Source organism: Lutjanus erythropterus, chromosome 12 (genome assembly GCF_056507025.1).
Source record: "Lutjanus erythropterus isolate fLutEry1 chromosome 12, fLutEry1.hap2, whole genome shotgun sequence".
In the NCBI taxonomy this organism is placed as follows: domain Eukaryota; kingdom Metazoa; phylum Chordata; class Actinopteri; order Lutjaniformes; family Lutjanidae; genus Lutjanus; species Lutjanus erythropterus.
In genome coordinates this window covers 20129724-20144745 of record NC_139328.1, presented here as the reverse complement: position 1 = coordinate 20144745, position 15022 = coordinate 20129724, and the positions used below count along the sequence as shown (strand labels likewise).

At 38.4% G+C, this 15022-nt stretch overlaps 1 protein-coding gene across 1 annotated transcript in view; it reads right to left on the bottom strand.

Annotated features, from left to right (window-relative positions):
* LOC146317906 (dynein axonemal heavy chain 8-like) overlaps positions 1-15022 on the bottom strand; it is a 36068-nt gene that overhangs the window by 3625 nt on the left and 17421 nt on the right. The window contains 41 exon segments of the mRNA XM_084733211.1: positions 55-176; positions 262-452; positions 671-923; positions 1013-1118; positions 1441-1623; positions 1706-1861; positions 1952-2107; positions 2196-2367; positions 2532-2659; positions 2753-2890; positions 3142-3357; positions 3480-3647; positions 3738-3914; positions 4216-4319; positions 4429-4547; positions 4653-4879; positions 5634-5798; positions 6018-6171; positions 7022-7152; positions 7242-7364; positions 7453-7645; positions 7729-7892; positions 7980-8089; positions 8168-8381; positions 8476-8598; positions 8686-8820; positions 8930-9072; positions 9194-9425; positions 9511-9651; positions 9744-9985; positions 10841-11087; positions 11185-11346; positions 11440-11574; positions 11656-11763; positions 11853-11939; positions 12042-12229; positions 12315-12493; positions 12593-12765; positions 12875-13099; positions 14226-14387; positions 14638-14742. Of these exon segments, the coding sequence (XP_084589337.1) occupies positions 55-176; positions 262-452; positions 671-923; positions 1013-1118; positions 1441-1623; positions 1706-1861; positions 1952-2107; positions 2196-2367; positions 2532-2659; positions 2753-2890; positions 3142-3357; positions 3480-3647; positions 3738-3914; positions 4216-4319; positions 4429-4547; positions 4653-4879; positions 5634-5798; positions 6018-6171; positions 7022-7152; positions 7242-7364; positions 7453-7645; positions 7729-7892; positions 7980-8089; positions 8168-8381; positions 8476-8598; positions 8686-8820; positions 8930-9072; positions 9194-9425; positions 9511-9651; positions 9744-9985; positions 10841-11087; positions 11185-11346; positions 11440-11574; positions 11656-11763; positions 11853-11939; positions 12042-12229; positions 12315-12493; positions 12593-12765; positions 12875-13099; positions 14226-14387; positions 14638-14742 (6657 nt within the window).

The following is a 15022-nucleotide window of genomic DNA, read 5'->3' as shown; positions in this document are numbered from 1 at the left end:
TGAGGGGACTTAAATGGAAGATTCAGATGTATGATGTCTGGAACGTAAGCTCACCTGCTCTATGATGTTTCCGAACTGTGACAATTTGCTGAGTTCTACCAAGTTTAGCCATACCATATCCAGGATCCAACTGAATGGCTTTGGGGGGCAGGTCTTAAGGTCAAGAGCTGCACCACCTAGTTGTGTATTCAGAGAAGTCATCTAGTTACAAGATTCCATAAAATGCACATGAAATTTTACTGGCAGTGATGTTTAGCTTACCTTTAATAAGAATGTGAAATTTGTTATGCTCTATTTTGTGATTCTGTAAGTCAATCTTGAGGGCCAGTAAGAGTGTAAAGATGAACTTGTGGTTTTCATACAGGCCTCTTACTGTGTATCTGAACACCTCATAAGTCAGACAGTCAATGATGTTTGCAATTCGCTTCTGAGTTTTAGAGGACTTCTCAGCCCTGCAAAAGCACATTATTAAAATGATGAATGTTATGACACAAAGTTGCTGGTTGTTAGAGTAAGCCATGGTTGGGTTAATTTAACTCACGGTTCATTTAAAACAGTGTGGAATATAAAATCCATTGTAAAAGAGCTGTTAAAGACCCATGCTATATCCTCAAATCAAATGCCAAGATTGTTGGCCATACTTCTGAAACCAGTTTTAATGAAACCGTACCTTGCCAATGACAGGTCAAAGATTTTGAGAAACTGGCCCAGAGAGGTCTGGTACATAACATTGACCATGCTCATCTCTGTGATGAGGAAGTAAAGGATGCTTCCTCGAGAGGCTACAGGACGATACTCTGCTTGAGCTACATTGATCTTCAGCTCTGCATCTGCTGCAACAGCGAGCTTTGCACTGACTTCAGCGGCAGTTTGCTTAGTTGTACTCAGAATGCCGATCATGGAGTCATCATCAACCAAGGAACCTTTAATCATGCAAAAAGAAACACAGAACATTTAACAAATATATAAATACATTTCAGATATGGCTTTGAAGAAACTGGCATTAACGTACCTTTTGTGCTGCTGAGTTTGTACAGCAAGTTGTCTTCCAACTCCTGCATCTTTCTCTTATTGACTGTTACATCCTCAATAAGCTTCAATCTCTCTGCCTCTAGCTCCTATTAAAAGAAATTAAGAAATAACTCTATTAGTGGAACTAAAATTCATGTGCAGGCCAAGGCATGATAGATATTACTTGCCCAATACTGGAGTAATAAAGTAACATACAGTTAAAGAAAACACTGATTCAGCTAACCTAGCACATAAAAGACTTTAATGATGCCCCTAAAATACTTGTTGCTGTGTCTGACTGTGACTGATATTGATACAGCTGTTTTCTCTGTTTAATGTTATATTATTTACCACTAATGAAAAAATTAGTGGTGAAATTAGTAGTGAGGAAAACCTGTTTTGTACAACATGGGAAAAATAGACACTCACATGTTTCTCTCTAAGGATGACGCGACCAAGTAGCTGGTTCTCCAGGCCCTTCATGTTTACAGTGAAATCAATGATGGATGTCTTGGCACTGACTTCTGGTGTGTATGCTGGGTTAGGCAGTTTGGTGGTTATATAGAGCTGGAAGCCATCCATCAAAGTGACCTCTTTGTCTCCCACTTTAACCTGCACAAGTCAAATCCAAGAATTTAAAAGTAGACACAATTGTATTATTAATTTGGGGTAAGTGGGTATTACAGCTGATTACCTTGAAACTGGTCCCAGATTTAATAAAGTTTTTCTCAAGGACATTGTCAAGGGCAGGATCCAGCTCCTCACAAACATCTTCTATAAGCACTGGGCGTCCCAAGGAGAGACAGTCTTCCAAATGAGAACGAAAGAACTTATGATTGAGTGATGTCACCTGAAAAAGAGATCACACGTTATTCTATACCAAGTGTTAGCCAAACAACTTATTTGAAATTAAATGACTCCACTGCATTTCACAATGTACTTGGAGTGCATTAGCCTTTTCTTTTTCCTTAATCCAAGTCTTTCCCTGAGTCTGGGGATCAATGAGGAGGGGATATCTTGTTGCTTTTGTTACGATGATGCCATTCTGCACAGACAAGTCATCTCCTGGGAGTCCTTGAAGGTTCCACTCACTTATCTTTTGACAGAGGTGTTTGAAAGTGTTTAAGCACATTTTGTGCAGCTAATGGTGAGGACAAATTAAAATTAGTTTGTGTTTTTCTTACAGTGGGAGGGTCCACTAGCGCAGAGATGAGATTGAGGTTTTCTGTAAAAGGGATTTTATGGCTCCTGAGCTCTGCCTCCCAGATGTCCTTCAACAACATGTCACGGAAACTCTGGTTGAATGGCCCACAGTAAGACAAGAAGCCAGTGAGCTGGAGCACGTCACCCACAAGTCTGGAAGGAAATTACCTAATTTAAAGGCTTTCATGATCCATAAATTCCTAATATCTTTGAAAAAACAGTCCCAATTATAATAGTAATAAATGTCCCCTAAATTTTTATGTGTCCCATGGGAATGTGATTTTTCAATAATAAAATCTGTTTCATTTGTAACCTACCTGTTGATCTGTGATTTAAATTCTTTGCTTTGCTCTATCCAGCGGACTTTCTCTCCACTAAGTCCATTAATCAATGTAGATGCAGCCTGCATTTTATTCCTACACATCTCAGCACCATCCAACAAGTCCTGAAAAACATCACATTTTAGGTGATCAACAATTTCACATTCTAACTGAATATCATGTGCAATATCAAAATGTCTTATAAGGCTGAACCACACCTGCTTCTCTTTCATAGCAGCATCACATTTGGCCTTAACCTTGTCAAACTCTGCTTGCTTTTCAGCCAGCTGAGCCTCCGCCTTGCTACGCTCATTATCAGCAACTCTAAATCGGCTTTCCTGGATGACCAGGTTAGCCTGGACACAGACAAATGACACTGAAGTTCACAAAACCAAATGTGGCATTACAGATGGCATAAAAATAAGTAAGTATTTTTTTTCATTAATGTAAAATGAATATGCTAGCAATTCAGTCTACCATTTCTGCACTATTCATCTGAAATGGACATGTAGCCCTAATACAATTTGAACCCAGTATTAAAGTAGTCAACTATGCCAAATCTACAAACAAAGCCATGATAAGCTGCCGTGATGAAGGTAAATTTTACCTTGAGTGGCAGCACTTCTTTGTTGATGCCAAAGAATGTGGCCATAGCCTGGGTCCATGCAAGCAGACCAGCAACACTACCACACACTTTCTTGGCATTTTCCATTGTGTAATCCTCCATGTCAAAGTACACCTGCAGCAGTTCAACTGTTTCCTCATTAATTCTGTCTTTTGGGAACTGCTGGAGGGAGGTCAAAAAACCAGCGCCACTAATAAGCTAAGGAGTAGCAAGAGAAATGTGACAAAAGGGAGTCATTAGTAACTTCACAATGTTGATTATTTGTGTTGTGTGTGCTTAGAGCACAACACCAACAGCTGAAATTTAATAAAAAAGGTTACCTTCAGTGCCTCTGCCCATGAGGGCTTAAGACAATGTCGCTCTGGATCGATGGAGACTCTGTCCAACTTCTTTTGGAATAACAACAGGCAGCAGTCCATAATCCTCATGATGAGATGTGGAGGCTTGGCCAATTTTCTCACAGTAGCTATGTCAGCAGGCTTGATGGTCTGTAACATTTTTAAGTGTATCCTGTCATGCACCATATGCTGCATGGTGTAAATACACAAATATGTTCAAAAAAGTCACACAAATCTCACATTTAGAGCAGCTTCAGCCTCTTCTAAAGCTGGTTTGGCAGCCTCCAGTTTTTCCTCTGCAATAGCTTTCTCTTTCTCAATTCCATCCACAATTTTTTGGGCTTTATCCTTCACGACCTGGACCTCATTTTTTACAATAGTAGCAGCTTCAGCACTGATGGTCACCTTTGCCACCACCTATGTGAATGCAACAAAAATGTGTTACATTATAATTTCTGTCATACATTTTTCAGTTATCACAAAACCCAGGGCAGATATTCATACTACCACAAAAAATATTTCCATAACTTCTTTTGACCAATTAATGCCTTTGCTCATGACCAATATGCCATACTCATCACAAGCATTTATGCTTGTTTTTTGGTCACTTTGTAAATTCTGATTTGAGAAAAGTTACACCCAACTGTCCACCCATCCATTATCAATACACACTTATCTTGTACATGGTCGGGTGGCTAGAGCCTGTTTTATTATTTACCTTGTCAGCCTTGTCAGATGCTATAGCCAGTTCTTTTTCCTTAACTTCAAGGTCTTTGGATAGTTGAGCCACAGACTTACTGGCCTCCATCAGTTTGTCCAACCCTGGAAATCAATAACCCCTTTTAAAATCCTTTCCCTGACTAGACCTTGTAAAGTTTTCAATACGTCATCTTTTGTAGTGTATCAAAGCCTCACTGCTGAACGTCCTTACCAACATTCATGCGCTCTGCTAGTGTGTTGATATAGTTGTACTTTTCAGTGTACAGTGTTTTGTAACTATTTATAAAAGAAAGGTAGGATTTAGGAGTGACATGAGTTCTTCTTCTGAACCTGAAAGACAAAACAGCATGCAACCTAAGGAAATGTAGTGTATGGTCTGGATCTAAATAATTACAATGTAACAGTATGAACTTAGATATAATTTGCATGTTATACCTTTCGAAGTAGCTTTCACAGGTTTCAGATACTTTGTCATGATATGTACCCATGGTGGTAACCACAGAAGCCTTCACATCAGCAGAACAAACCATTGGAAAATCTGTCAAGAAATAGTCGGACACAGCCACCAGAGCCTCGTTGGGCCAAGGGGAGAACCAGTCCATGGTGCAGCCAGAAATTAACCCTGGAAACTTCAGGGATCTGGATCGAAACTTCTGCCCCACCTGTCAAGGACAGCAGACACAGTGTAATTCAAATGGGAATACCCTTTTATGCATGGGTGCATGTGGAATGGAACTCTATAAAACTGTGTGAAACACAACAATTGCAGGCCGTTAAAGAATGAAAATACAGAAGGCAATGGAACTGATAAATAAAGATGCAGAGACATACACTCACTGGCCACTTTATTAGCCTGTTCAACTGCTTGCTAATGCAAATATCTAATCAGCCAATCACATGGCAACAACTCAATGCATTTAGACATGTAGACATGGTCAAGACAGCCAAAGTATGCAGAAAACCATTTCTGAACGCAAGTTAAACCTTGAAGCAGATGGGCTACAGCAGCAGAAGATCACATCAGGTGACTGTCAGGTAAGAACAGGAAACTGAGGCTACAATTTGCATGCTGCTACAACATTCAGATGGTAGGGTCTGAATTTGGTGTAAACAAGATGAAGGCATGGATCCATCCTGCCTTGTATCAGTGGTTCAGACTGGTGGTTGTGGTGTAATGGTGTGAGGAATATTTTCTCAGCACACTTTGGGCCCCTTAATGGCAACTGAGCATCGTTTAACACCACACCTCAACAACAATTAAGGCAGTTCTGAAGACAAAAGGGGGGTCCTACCCAGTACTAGCAAGATGTTGCTAATCAAGTGGCCAGAGAAGTGTCTAAGTATAAAGTAAACAAAGTATCTGAGTAACATTGGGTTATTGCTTTGGGGTAAGAAATATACAAAGTTTTAACCTACCGGTGAAAAGCAAAGAACTACATGAAGATTCTTTCTGGACCGGGATATGAAGTAGTCATAAAGATTGTCAAAAGTTGGTGGAATACGAGGAAACTCCTTTTTCATCACAGAGATCAGGTTCTGGGTGATCTCTTGAATTTCATCTTTTGCAAAAAGGTTGGAAACCTGCACACAGTAAATTTAGAGTGATGTAATTAGGACCAGTAATATCTAAGAGTCTTTTTAAGACCTCTTTGTTTTTGTGATATAGGAATATTTGTTTCACAGGAGAATAAATATAACTGTTTGCAACTACATTGTCTAAATGTAGAGTCAGCTTGTTTGGGTGACCATGAATTTGAGCCTCAGACATGCAACTTTTTACTGTTGCAGTGAAGATCTCACCTCTCCAGAAGAAAGAACGTTGTTGAGATACTCCAGGAAGGCTTCATCTTTTATTTCATTATCTGTAAAGATGAAGGTGATGCCTTTCCCCTCAGCCCCAGCTGTTTTATATAACAGTTTCAGGTCATCCATGAAATTACTTATGTTGTAGGTTCTAAAGACAAAACAAATAGCATAAGTAATATAAGTAATTTATGTTGTAGGTTCTAGGGAGAAAACAAATAATGTTCTTTGTGTATGAATGCATTAAAACAATGATTGATACAAATGCACAATTTTGGACAACTGGATCTAGAATGCCAACAGGATATGGGTTCATGAGATACATATTCCATTGCTTTTTAACAAACAAGCCTCTTTAAAATTGTTCTGTTTTGAATCAGAATGTCCTTCCCATGAACAAAAGAGTAATTTAAAAAAGTGGTTTGGTCCAAATTAACACGTCATAACAATCACATACTACATTTGTTACATGTTTACTACTGTTAAACACTATGGTTCTTTAATGATAAATATTTGTTCATTGCTACCAAGCAGAAATGAATATGCCCATGTTTTTCACTATAGAATTTTAACTCCAATTCCTCAACATTCTATCAAAGAAATCAAAATTACAAATGCAACAAAGCAATTCAGTGTTATGTTAATAACAAGTTACCTGAAACTAACATTTTACAGTATATAAATTCATTTGTAAACATCAGAGTTGATGGGAGGGTGATACAGCATGAACATGTTTTGTAGTGTAATTAAAATATGAGAATAACTGAAGTGTCTAGATCGACTGTTCTAGATTAACTATATCATTTATCAGAGTAAGAATATTTTATGTTACAAATAATATTACAATTAACTAATCATTAATCATTATTTAAATATAGTATTAGAGAACCTCACTGGTAGCCTTCATACAGTTTTCACTTTATATTCCAACATATCTAATTAATGCATGACCACACACACTAATGCTGACAGCAGTTTTGTTTTATTTTTTTTCCTTTTACCTTGTCAGTGTGATCTGGAAGATGTTGTATCCAGCTATGTATGATGCCAGCCGAGTCAGGCTCTGTTTCCCTGATCCTCCGACTCCGACAAGCAGGGCATTACCATTGTCAGTTCGAATGATTCGTGAGATCTACAAGAAGGCAAATATCAAATAAATGAGAATGATCTATAGCTTACTTTATAGGATATGTGTTAGTCAGATCGGCCTTTCAGTCTGACCTTGACAAGATGAGTCATGGCATCCATGAAGAAAACCAGATCTAGGCTGGAGCCTCTTACAAACTCATTGTGCTGCACCTGATACATCATTAGCTTTTCTGATAAGAACTCCAAATTTGGCACCTGGAAGAACATGTTTGTTCAAATGATGGTGGCAGTGTTCTACATCTAAAGTACAAATATACATAATTGTCAAATACCAACTTCATACCAGTTCATAAATTTTAGGGGCATCAAAACAGGCATCATCATCTTCTTCTCCAGTGGGCTCAGGAGCATCTCGCAGGAAGTCCACAAAATATGGCTCAGGATGAAGTTCTGGGACAAGGTTGGGATCAACATGCTCTTGAATCACACGACACAGAGCCTTCTCAAACCATTCTCTGTCCTCAGAGCAAACAAACCTATAGCAAAACAAAGTTTCAATTTACTCTTTTTGAATTTTTTGTTGCACTTAAAAGGGATTTACTGTATGTAAGCATTGTACCTGTCTGCAACCACTCTTGTACATTCACTTTTGAAAAGAGCCAGCAGAGTGGGGATATCATTACACTCCTCAGCCTTAATGTTTAACATTCCTTGCCATATCCTGGACAAGTCTCTCAAGTTGAAGATGTAGTGGAACTTGGATGGTGTAGGAAGCATTTTTACCTTTAATGTGAAATGATCAAATCAGGTCATGCCTATTATTAATAAATATATCTCTCTAATCAATTTCACATAATCTGTCTTGATTACCTTTGTCCACTGCCATAAAATCCTCCCAGCAGACACAAGACACTTCACCATATCTGAAATCTCAGGATTGAATTTCCTGCATGCATGGAAATATCCAGTGCCAATTACACCTGTACAATGAAAAAAAACGTTAGCAATATTTCATACTTATAGTAATTTGCAAAATGAATCATTTTAGAGACAGCTACCAAAGATCTTATCAATAGAGGTGTTTGATGGCAGAGTACAGTTGAAGACAGTGAACTGTCTCTTCAATCTTTGTGGGATGTCGTTTCTCCCACCACCAGGGTGAATCATGGCTGCAAGTATCTGTACGTCCACAACAGTGGTGAAGTCTCCTGGCTTGTCCAGATTGTACATGCCGCTCATTTCCATCATCTGGCGTACTATCTCATTGGTGATCTGGTGGAAAAGTCATGTACAGTAGTTAGACAGAAAAAACATTAAATTGGAAATATGCTATGTGTACATATACAAAAAACTGCTGTATAAACACCTGATCTCCCCATTCATTGACAACTGGCATGTTGATATCATCAATAAAGACTGTCATCCTGCGTCCCCCTGGAGGTCCATAGGTGCTGCCAATTCTTTTTTCGATGTAACTTTCCACTGTTCGCTAAAAAGAGAAAAAAATGCTTTTGAAAAAACAGTGTCAGAACTGCACAAAGCCATGAATACACACTGATCATGATGAATATTCTACCTGAAACATCATTGGTTCTGTCGCAGATGAGAAATTCAGGGACTTGGACAAGTCTGTCTCAGGATCATATTTTTTTGTGTGGCTTTTTATCATCACTGTCTTAGCCGTCCCTTGTTCACCAATAAGCAATACAGCCTATACAAACACAAGATTCAACTTTCACAGACATACCTTGAAGCAAAAAACTAATTACATTTTAATGATGAAAGATACTTATATTATTTAAAAAATTAGACAAGATTACCTTGCGTTGTTTGGCAATAGTCTCCAGCAGGAAAGAGGTTCTTGTGTTATCCACATTTGGCACAAGAATGGAGGCGTAGTCTGGCACATGGTCAGTTGGATAGACATACTCCCCCACATGGTTATTCCAATGACACCATTCACCTGAAACAGAAGGCGCTATACATATAGTCGTATGACCACAATATAAGTCCTTCAAACACTCACTGAAAAAACAAATTAAAAACAACAAAGAGGTGGTGTTTCATGTATAAAATGACAATACCATTTGGGTTGACCATGTACTCAAACATAGTGTCTCCTGGCTGTGTTTGAGGCCCATCAATGCTGCTGTCATGACTTTGGATGTAAGCCTCCAGTTTGTCTCTATCCTCTAACTCCAGAAGGGCTCCCAGACTCCACATTAGGCAGAAAACAAAGAGGCGTTCAAGGTGTTTGCTATTGGCCCAGCCCCCTGTCTCCTTTGTTGGAATGAGGCCCTCCAGCAGATTCACAGACTAAGGGTAGAACATACTAAGATAAGTCAGTGTTTCATAAAACAACTTTAGAGATGTCATCTTACTCCTGAATCTGGATACATACCTGCATTATGTAGTTGCACTCCAAAAGCTCCATTTTGGGTTTAAGGTTTTGCCTCATATATAAGTAAGCATCTTCAAATATTTTGTCATATAAACTCATAATACTATCTGCTTCTTGTGCATGGTGCTTGTGAGCCCATCCCTACAACATATAAACCTTGTTACACCTAAGCACTTCATTGCAAAGTATCATTATATCTTCTCTCCTTTGATAATTAAACAAAATAACTGTACCTGGAGTATGGGTTGCCAGCTGAGAGCTGAGGAGCTCATGAAGACCATGCCCACCCGGGACACAGTAGCAGGGGAAGCATTATCCATGTTGTGCACCTCAAACACCAGCTTGCAGGACGGAGACATCGTGATGCGGTCTCCGTTAGCCAGGGTTAGTGTTTTGTTATCATCCAGCACAGAGTTGAGGTTCTCAATCCATATGGCATCCACAGGGCCATCCAGCACAATCCATATGAACTCCCCTTAGGAGTACAAATTTCAAAACCATTGCAATTTAATCCGAAATTCTCAACCTCTCTTGCACATTTTAGTTACTAATTCTGTTGCTCTGTTTCAAGGACAGCACCCTGTTTTTAAAGGTGATATCCCTCAATATTTTAGGTGTCAATTAGGGCTATCACAATATCAGAATTTCACTATACCATTATCATGGCCAAAAGAATTCATGGTTATAACATTATCACAATGTCTATAAAAATCTGAAGAAAGGATAACAATGCTATCAGTCAAATTCATCTTTAAATTTGATGATTATGTGTTTTTTCTCCTTTTTGGCAAAAGAATTACATTTAAAATACAAGTGTAATGAGGAGGAGACAGAGTCTGTAACCCCAGCTGTACAAAAGCATAAAAAGGTGCAATTACACTTAATGGATAGTGAAAAGGTATGTGTTGGGGGAGGGAGACAAAATGAGAACAGAAAGAAATGGAAATTATTTAAGAGCATACAATTTGTTTAAAAGGAGCCAATATGAATATTTCATTTTTAAAATATCATCAATACTGATCATCAACACAAATATATTGTGACACCAATCTATTGTTCAAATAATATTGTAATTATAATTATATATATATATATATATATATATATATATATATATATATATATATATATATATATATATATATATATATATGTATATATATGTATATACATACATACATACATACATATATATATATATATATATATATATATATATATATATATATATATATATATATATATATATATGAGAGGTTTTTTTGAGGAAATTTGTGATATAAATTGAGAAATATTAGTTTGAATGTGCACAGAACTTTGTGTTACAAACCTTTCTTGGACTTAAGTGTCCTCCTCCACAGAGTGGAAAAGATCCCATCCGTCCAATCATTGGTGGCTGCATCAAGACGACCGAACATCTGTGGTGCAGTGATTGCTTTGGGGTTCATGCGCATCTCCCTGTGCGGGGTTCCACATTCAGTCAAAGCTCGCATAAGAATGTTGATGACCGTGGTCTTCCCAGCTCCACTTGGGCCCAAAGTCATCAAGCCATGGCGTACTCGTGAAGCCTCATAAAGCTGATAATGACAGTTACATATCATTAGGGTATTTTCCAAACACTAACATGGCATACGACAAAAAACACAGCATGAAGATGAAGAAATTTTGAGGTACCTGAACCAGCTTCAGGTTCCAGGGGGGGTGGTTGACAATCCCAGCTAGCTCAACTTGATGAGCAACAGCAGCTTGGAGTTCAATATATGTGCTCCCATCTAGCTCGATACCAGGGAATAAATCATTGATCAGACTAAGGAAGAGGGGCTCATCCTCATCGACCTAGAAAATACAGAAACATTCACATATACAAGATCATAAATACACATATACATTATACTATCTCTGATGGTCAACACTGAGCTCCTGTCTTACCAGTTTAGAAAGATTCATGTCACGCAGAACTCTCATGACAATGCTGGATTCTGTGTCATCTGGTCGTGCTCTTTTACTGGCCCCCAATGTCCTTAACACAGACAGGATGTTCCTCAGGCCAAAGTCATAGTGAACCTGAGAAAGAGAGGAGATTGTACATCAGTAGGTAATTAATGATTCAAATCATTGATTAAGCACCAGTCATGGCATTCTCACCTGTTTTGTAAGTTGTTCTTCACAAAGTTTATAGAGGACAAAGAATTTCTGGGCTAAGATGACATTCTCATTGAATCCACAACTGGCTAGTTTGACTCTCATGATGATCTACCAAAGACAACAGTGGAGAAGTGACTTATGTTAAGACTAGAACAAAAACAAAATAGTACTTTCCAGCAAAAGTAGCCTTGACACACCTGCCGGTCTGGCACCATCATAGACACTGTCCTGAATTGGACTTTTAGGTTTTCAGGAAGTTCCTGGCGACCTGCATATCCAGGATTCTAGACATGGAATGAATGAATGATGAATGATGTGTAGTTTTAATGTTTTCACCTAGTTTTAATGTGTTTCTTGTAAGATCCCCGTATGTTTGTGTATCTTACCATTGTGATAAACAGACCAAACTCTGGATTCAGATCCACACAGTCTCCATCAGTAAAGATGAAAGTGCTTTTGTGTTTCTTGCGTGCCATCAGAACAATGTAGATCTGCTGAGCAGCAACAGAAAGCACTGGCAAGTCAATTCTGTTGAACTCATCGAAGCAGCCCCAGGACCCTGACTGTGCAAGGCCTGGAAAAAAAAAAGAGAATACATTATGAGAAAACCAAAATTCTACACCACAATGTTTGATTGATTGTTTCATTGCCTGGAATACCTTTGTATATCCTGCCAAGACCTCTGAAGTCCATCTGGTCTGAGCAGTTGAACACCACTACATACTTCCCAAGGCAGCGACCCATATCTTTAGTGGTTTCAGTCTTCCCAGTGCCAGCTGGCCCTGCGGGGGCTCCTCCCATGCTCATGCCTAGAGCCTGGGACAGTGTGATGTAACACCTGCAGATAAAAGGCAGTTCTTCAATTCAACTTAGAACTTAAATACTGTATAGGTTACATTAGTTATCAGGTAAATAAATCAAATTCCTCTTCTCTTGCCTGTCAGTCAGAGGGGTGATCACCAGACGGTCTGTACAGCCTAGGAACTCATTCTGATATATGAAGTCGACATTAGTAATTGACACAATGACCTTATCCAGGTCATCCTTGAAGTAAAATCTGCTCTGCTTCAGCCATTCAAAGTCACTGACAGATTTTATACGCTTTTTTACCTGAGGACAAAGTAGGATGTCAATCTGAATGTGTTGCATCAATAACAATAACAGTCAGTGAAACTTTGAAAGGATCAATGACAGAAAAAAGATTTTCCAAATAACCTACTAGGTCATCAAATATATCACTCTGGTGCACGTGGATTGTTACGAGTGTCTCATATTTGACTCTATCAAATTTGCTCAGGTCATAAGTGGTTTGTTTAATGAGTGTGCTGAGTAGATTTAGGAATTTCTTTTTGGTATAAGGCATGATCTCCTTGTCATCTTCTGCATTTTCCAGTGCCTCCTCTGCATCTCTTGTCCAAAGCATCTGGATTCCCAGCAAGCCCACCTAAAATAATAAGTGCAAAACAACGAATGATAGATTCATCTTATGAAGTGAATTATCTAAATGTAACCTGAAATTATGAGCTCATATACAGTAGTTGTGATGCCATTCTGTCATAAGAAAACAGCTAAAGGATACTAATGTCACCAGTTTCTTTTTATACTTCTCAACACAAGGCTATTCAATTTTGTCATTTTCTACAGACAATAAGAAGCACATAAAAAGACCATGCCTAGAATTTGTCAGGCTCCTTCAGTCACTGATGAGGGTGTGAAGAGAACCGTGAATTAGAAATTTTAAGTTATGATCAATTTTGTACATGTTTAATGAGGTGTGAGGCCATAATCTGGACACTGAGGCTAAGCTGAGTGATCACTATGTTGTAGTTTGATCAGGATATGGGTAAACCTTTCCTAAGATGTGTAATGAAGATTTTCTAGGAAAATCTTAAAGAATACAGTGTTTACAAAATGCAAACAGCAATTTCTATACATTCTTATATACATTAGTTACTCATGCACTAGGCACAATTTAGGAACTCTTCTGTCACTGTAAATTGGTAATTTCTGTTATACCTGAGGAAGATGCCTAGCTGAGCATTGTCGGTTTTGTCTGTGTTTTCGTCAAACGCCATAGAACATAAGATGCCCACCACACTGGCCGAGTACTGGGTTGCACAACTGATCATAAATGTCACTTGCTAATTTGCTCTGCCACTGCCACTTTTAAATAGAACTGTGTTTTATTTCAACTGAATTCAATTGGGGGTAGTTTAAGTTGGCGTGAAAAAGTAATTAAAATACATAATTTTGCAGACATTTTTGACAACATGTCGTGGACCAGAGGGAGGGGATGAGGAGGCCAGAAATGGTCCCAGTTTAAGCCCCCTATACCAAGACCTGTGGTCTAAAGGTTGACAGCTGTTTTTATGGTTCTTATGGATTTATTATCGTTGGTTCATGGCATCTGATTTAGGCAATAGAAAAAATTGTAATCATAATCATATTTATACCCTGCAGTGTCTTGTGTTGACCTGATAGCTAATAGAAAGGTATTAGGGCGCCACTTAGCATGACAAGTGTCAACTTATTAAACATTTTTACTGACAACCACACTACTGTCTTCTGACCTGTGCTTGGAACTTATCGAGGAAAGAAAGAAGATCAAAGTCTTCATCGTTGATCTCTAGATCTGAAGCTTTGATAACAGAGTGTAATGAAGCCTGCTGTTGTAACAACAGCTCCCCGAGCCAGATCTCCACTGGCCCCTGTGCCATGACAGGACTGTTCAGCTGAAACCACAAACACACTTTTACTACGTTATACTATACTAGCGATCAGTGCAGAAAAGCAAGAAAGTGCATTTACTCAAGCACAGTTTTTCACAATAGCGTTTCACAAGCCAAACACATGAAACACACCTGCAGACCAGCTGTAACAAAGTGCTTTACATTAGCATATTGTGCAGTTCCACATTATATTTCTGTTCTGTCACTGCAAAATTATATCACAGTTACAATCACTGCAATCAGCATTACATACCGGCAGCTTCTCTCCCTCTTGTGAAACAACAGCCAAAATCCTGTCATACTCTGTTACATGAAACACCGCTTCATTGACATTGTCAAATACTCCAAGCAGATGTGACTGAAAAAAATAATTATTAATTAATCATTAGTTTTACTGCATCTGTTTACAAACAAGTTCAGAAAATCAATGTTACTATAACAGATTACTACTTGAACATTTTGCAGTTTATCAGTGAAAATGTTGTCACTATGAAAAGAAACATGGGATTCATGTGCCAGATGTTTATCATATGAAAAGTGCAACAGTTCACAAGATAATTCAATTTATTTTCTCATGTTAAGAAATCATATAACATATTACTAATTAGTATCTGTATCTGGATTACATCCTAATCTTC